This window comes from Lates calcarifer, linkage group LG6 (genome assembly GCF_001640805.2).
Source record: "Lates calcarifer isolate ASB-BC8 linkage group LG6, TLL_Latcal_v3, whole genome shotgun sequence".
Taxonomy (NCBI): domain Eukaryota; kingdom Metazoa; phylum Chordata; class Actinopteri; family Centropomidae; genus Lates; species Lates calcarifer.
Genome location: NC_066838.1, coordinates 25832153 through 25838152, shown reverse-complemented (window position 1 = coordinate 25838152; position 6000 = coordinate 25832153). Strand labels below are relative to the sequence as shown.

Sequence of the window (6000 nt, the reverse complement as noted above, 5' to 3'; positions counted from 1 at the left end):
AGCGTGTGTTGTTATTGTGCTGATACTGTGGTGTGTTGTTGTTTTGACGCTGGGAGCTGTCTTGACTTTGACTCTTCTCCATGTTGCAAAAGAGCCACCAACAACTATGTCAAATTGTTTTAGAGAATCACTTTTACACCTGCTGTATTTAGGACTTGGTGTAGAAACGAAACTTAACCTGTTGCATGGAACTTATGTTGTAACAGCTAAAATAAGACAGACTGAAATAATCCAAGTGTGCAGTGCATGGTGGGTAAAATTTGACAGGGGAGAAAAAAAGGCAGCAGAGTTTCACATAGTTGCACGTCAATTCTTTCCTGCTGGAAACTGAAATTGTTTTTTTTTTTAAGACAAAAAGACCATCTTGTTTTAACATCTTGATCGTTAACTCTGGTGTTTTTGATCCTGGGAAACCGTGTAGTGAACAAAAGAAAATCATTTAGATATTTTTGCAGCAGTTGTTTTATGTTTGTGTTGTTTTATTTCTTCCAGCAGCCAGTGTGTGTCTCAGTTCTTCTTTTGGAGGAGGGTCACCAGAAGCCTCGGCTCACAGTGCGACGCTGCTGCTCTCTGCCCATCTGTCTGCACATAATTAAGGTTACTGCACATGCACAGATATGTACTCGTGTCGATAAGCGTAAACACAGTGTCAGTGCAAATGCAAATGAAAATTCATGCAGTCCTTCCTGTACATAATTGCAGACATACTGTGCTGCTCCCAAGAAAACTTTACAAGCGTATAAAAGGTGGTAGAGTGTGTAGAACAAGTTTGCTGGTAACCATAGAGCTGGTGGTTTGATTTCTGGCTCCTCTTGTCCACATGCTAAAGTGTTGAGGATCTTGATATTGGATCTCCAGTTGCTCCCAAATGTACCATATGTGTATGGGACAAAAGGCCTTGTTATGCTTGTTGTGCAATATTTTCTCCATGACTTTTGTTTAGAGGTTCATCAGCCCTCTTCAAGAAAATGTCCACATGAAAAGGCCATTTCAGTCCACACTCGTCAGTCAACTCTAACTTTCATTTTATTGTCCCCCGGGGGGAAATTTGTCCGGCAGCCAGGAGAGCACACACAGACTGCATGTAGCATAAATACACACAGTAAAACAAAAGCTGAATCTATCACACAAGCTCACTTAAAACAGTGTACATCAAGTGACAGCATGACATAAAGTCTGGAGTACATCCAGCCTAGTCATCACTGCGTGAAACACCAGCAGCTTCCTCACTAAATACTTCTTAGATCACTGTCATCAGCCGACTCATCATGAGCATTGAACAGTTTGATGGCATACAAGAGTTTCTCAAACTATTCGACCTGGTCATCCAGAGGAGAAAAGCTAAAAACCCTCCATATTGAGGGTTGAGAGGACAGTACAGTTGCTCTCTTTGAGAAAATGTGAGATAAGGCAGTTTAACAGCTGTTAATGCTACTGTTGGCTTCAGAGCGATAGCAAAAACGTACATTTAGCACCTTTAACATGTGCTTAGATTTGTCAAATGTAAAGTGAGTACATAAAATGTGCTCAACAATACAGTAAATTTCAAGAATGTCCCACTCAAAAAGACTAGGTTCCAATTTTCTTTCTGATGCTTTCCAGGATGTCCACTGTATGCTCATACCATCGAGACTTAAATCAGCTGGGGACTCAACTACTCTCCAAGTGTCAGTCAGAAAGAAACTGGGCTGCAGGAGGAACACAGTGTGAACTGTCAGACAGTGGTGTTCCTCTTTAAGGCTGGTAGAGGATGCTGTGTTTGGGGGAGTGTTTTCAGCAGACTGGTTTAATGCCAGCTTCCTTATTTTGATGTGTGTTTCTGCAGCGGGTTACTGGCCTCTTTGTGCCTCTGCTTGCTTCAGTGATTTCAAGGTTGCATCTGACTGTCGAGTGGAGGTTACATGACTGTTAGACTCCCCTCAGCTGGCAATCATCCTCAAAAGAGAATTGCTTTAATTTGATCATCTACTCCAGGTCTTTTTGTGGCTAAAACACAGGGATAAAAACCAAACAGGAGAGGAAATACAAGCCGATGCAAGGTGGATCAAATTTACAGCTGTGACAGAAAAACATTTCACTGCAAAGCAAGGAAAGGAAAAACAGATTCACCTCTCACTGTCTGCTAATAAAACATTCCCATGTGCTGCATGTTTAACTTAGTGGGTTGAACAGGACACAGACATGTATCAGACTAATATCCTATCATGGCTGCATCATTCAAACTGCATGAACTCACAGCGATTAAAACCCTCTGTTAAATCTTTTATCGTGTTAATCAATAAAAGAAAATCATGGGAATCTGAGACACTGATCTTTATTAGCAACGAGGCCATTCACAGCACTATACTTATAGTCTTTGTTTATTGTTTCTAGTTATCCAGGTGCACTGATCTCTGCATCTTGCATCTGTATGTTTAGTTTTGGCCCCATAGGGACAGTAGGTGGACGAGTCCTAGACCAGCTGGGAGGTTTGGATGGTTTGTAGCAGCAGACCAAAAATATGTTCTGGCCCTAAATCATTCCAGTGCTTTATGAAGCACTTTATGTCCAAATCACTTATTTAATACAAAGAATATCTGTGCAAAGATCTGAGAACTGGACTGATGTGAGCCACTTTTTTAGACAGAGACACCATCACAGTAGATGATCCTACTAAAGAGAAACGCCTGCTGAGAGATGAGACATTTATTTAATGATATATGTAAAGATAATTATAGGCTTATGTTTAGGATTTCTTTAACAATGAGTACTGTCTCTGTTTTACCCAAACTTAATAACAGACAACTAGTGGCATGTGGAGCTCAAATACAGCAAAAAAGGATCTGGTCACAATATATCTGTATGTGATTATATGAACACAAAATAAATAAAAACTTGTTCCATGTTTATCATCTTTTACTGTTGGCTGCACTGCACCAGGTTCCTGTCACCCAGAGAAATACCATTCTTAATCACCTAACCATCTGGATGAAGTGGAACAAAGAGACTGATCAGATAGAATTCTGGAAAATGTGATAAATAATAGATTAGACCTTCTGCAGGCCATCCAGTCCTCTGATATGGTAAACGTCTGTAATGTTAATGTTTTTATTTTTATTTTTTATTTTTTACAGGAAGACAAACCAGTTTTCTGAACATTTTGGATCTTATTCTCACTTGTTACTCCCCCTTTTCGACATCTGCGGACTGTCTGGCAGCGGTACGTGGCGCGTTTTGGTCATTTTTGGACACTTCCTGCTTTTTAAAGTCGAGCTGCAGCGTGCGTGTCCCGTCGACTCAGCCCGGGTTAACAGGCTGGACTGGTCGTGTGTCGCAGCGGTGTGTTTGTGCATTTAGGACTTCAGCTGGTGCTGCTGCTGTTGCTGCTGCCGAGGAGGCGACGTCTTATTGTCACCAGCGCTGGATACCTAATCGTTTATTTGAGGAGGGAGGAAATGAGGCGTAGCGCTGCGCTTTGAGGGTGCCAGAGGAGGAGAAAGACAAACAGGATTCAAACAGGTGTCCGGTTGTCTCCCATCAGCCCGAGCCCGGAGGAGGAAGAGAGAGAGAGGAGGTGACAAGAAGAAAAGCAAGAAAGGACGGGTATATTCAATAGCTTTCATTAAAAGGGGCGGTTAATAGGCGAATCAATCCGCTAATTTCAGCGTGTCGTTCCTCTGTAAACCGTGCGCTCCTTCAGCTCAGCGGTGATGGAGACCAGGAAGAAACCGTAACAGCTTGTTTTAAAAAAGAAACATAATTGAAGACAGCCAGGTTTGCGTCCCCTGCCTTTCTTTGCTCCCTCAGAGAAGGAGGAGGAGGTGGCAGTAGAAGAAGGGAGGCGGTGACCGACATCCCCCACGGGACAGGCCGACCGACCCACGCTGCTAACAGGTGTGTCTGAGGAGGGCACACCGCTCCAATCTGCACCGCCCGCCCGTCCGGCCGGTCCACCCCCCCTCTTCACCTCTCTCCACCCTCCCTCCCGGTCCGCTCTTCTGTCTCATTGTTCTGCCGAATTTATATCCAAACACAGGCTGGTTTGGAGTTACATCTGGACGTTTCTTCATCCCAGTGAGCGCCTGTTCTTTTCCTCTTTCGGTCTCCTCGCAGCTTATCCATTGGTGCGTAATAGCAGAGAGGAGGAAGGAGGAGGTGGGATCCAAACGGCTGGTTTTGAGACGTTAATTTAAAAAACGAACGGGACTTTGTACCGAGGTTTTTCTTCTTGAGGAATGGAGGGGATTTAAAGGTTTGGACTGATCGGTTCAGGGGTTAGGAGGAAATCTGAAGATCTTAGTCTCGTTTTTTTTTTCCCACCAAATTTGTAGGTTTGCACTAATTTCGCCCCCCCGGTGAAAGGACAGAGACCCGCCGTTGGTGCTGTGGTTTCGGCGACGTTCGTTAGCTCAGCCGAACCGAATTCTGACGAATTTTAACGGACAGTGAAAAGTGGGTCTTAAGTGAACCTCGTTTTATCATGACAACGAGAAAAGCCAGCAGTGTGGCGGACGTGGTGACAACCTCCACCACCTCCACCAACAACAACCACCACCAGCACCAGAACCAGCACAGGAGCCGGAGTCCCAGCGGCTACAGCAGCGGGGTTCCGGCGTCCGAGGCGGCGCCCGGAGGGGCGGAGATGTTCGGTGAATTTCAGGACTGGTGCCTGCGGACGTACGGGGACTCCGGAAAGACCAAGACCGTGACCCGGCGTAAATACAACAAAATCCTCCAGACCCTGCTCCAGGGGGACGAGGAGAACAGCAACGGGGTGTTCCTGCACGAGAAGAGCAACAACCACATCAACGCCAAATTTAAATTCTGGGTCAAGTCCAAGGGTTTCCAGATTGGGACCCTGCAGGACGGCAAGAACGGCTCGTCGGACAGACCGGTGCTGTACGTCCCCATCAAGGCGACGGTTAGTGCATCTTCCTCTTTCACTGAAACGCGCGCGTGTGTTTGCGTGTGTGCGTGCGTGCATGTGTGTCCCGTTTTTACGTGCACTATTGGGCTACCCTTATTTGCCTAAAGAAATAAGGTGTGTGTGTGTGTGTGTGTGTGTGTCATAGCCCGAAGCTGTACAACATAACTTTCCCTGGCTCAGTGCCATGGCTACAGCAAACACCTGTTCCATTACAGAGCTGAGCCTGTTAGTGGTTTCGCACTAGTGCTTCTTTTTTGAACCCACAATCTGTAGTTTCTCGGCCTCTCCCGGGTGAGTGTCAGACAATATACTGGAAAAGCTGCTCACTAACATTCACGCCTAAAACTTAGACCTCAGTGTGTTAATGATGGTAAAACAGAGGGATGCGAGTATTCCTCATTTTGTGATCAATCAGCTTCTAATTGATTGTAAGGAATAAAGACAGGTCACCAGGGTCCTAAGTCATGTCCTCAAATTAATTTGTTTGTCAAAAACTACCAACCCACAATATTCTATTTATAATGACATGAAACCAAGAAAAGGAAACAGGTATTGGTATTTAACAGCCTGTGACCTGTAGCTCTATAAATATAAACACATGACTGAGATAATGCTTCCGTTGTGACATTTATGAAAATAAAAACGGCAGTGACATGTTGAAGCCGTGCAGGGTCCAGACAGCTGGAACTGATTAATCAATCAGATTTTTCCAGAAATCATCAGGTACATTTAAAAACACAAAGCAGCAGTGTTTTCCTGTTATTCCATCTCACTCTTTCTTTTGTCCTCCTGTTGGTCAAGTCATGACCTTTGACCTGCAGTTTAACCCACCAGTAAAGCTGATTTATGTAGTGTGACTGTGTTTTTAGACTGATAAAACAACATGTGTTGACAGGGATGGATGAGATATTTAAGTGTGCGTCTGTCTTTATCTTGGCAGCATATGGTGTCCAGTAAATAATCTTTGTATTCTTCTGAGGACTTCAGCATTACAGTTCAGGTCCAGGTGTTGACTTGATCTAACTTAAAAAAAGGTGTGATGTTGAGATGTTTTTTTGTTTCATTTTGTTTTGTTCTTTGGGTGAGAAAATCTT

The 6000-nt window shown here is 44.2% G+C and overlaps 1 protein-coding gene across 3 annotated transcripts in view; it reads left to right on the top strand.

Moving 5' to 3' along the window:
* Nucleotides 1-582: 582 nt before the first annotated feature.
* Nucleotides 583-6000, top strand: part of LOC108873291 (nucleolar protein 4-like) — a 128092-nt gene continuing 122674 nt past the window's right edge. For 2 of the 3 annotated variants that reach the window (XM_018661470.2, XM_018661469.2), the window contains exons 1-2: nucleotides 583-597; nucleotides 1603-4900. In XM_018661470.2, the coding sequence (XP_018516986.1) occupies nucleotides 4460-4900 (441 nt within the window). In that variant the 5' untranslated portion in view covers nucleotides 583-597; nucleotides 1603-4459. Of the gene's footprint in view, nucleotides 598-769; nucleotides 4901-6000 lie in introns of those variants that run through there. The other variant, XM_051071468.1, reaches the window with a different exon arrangement.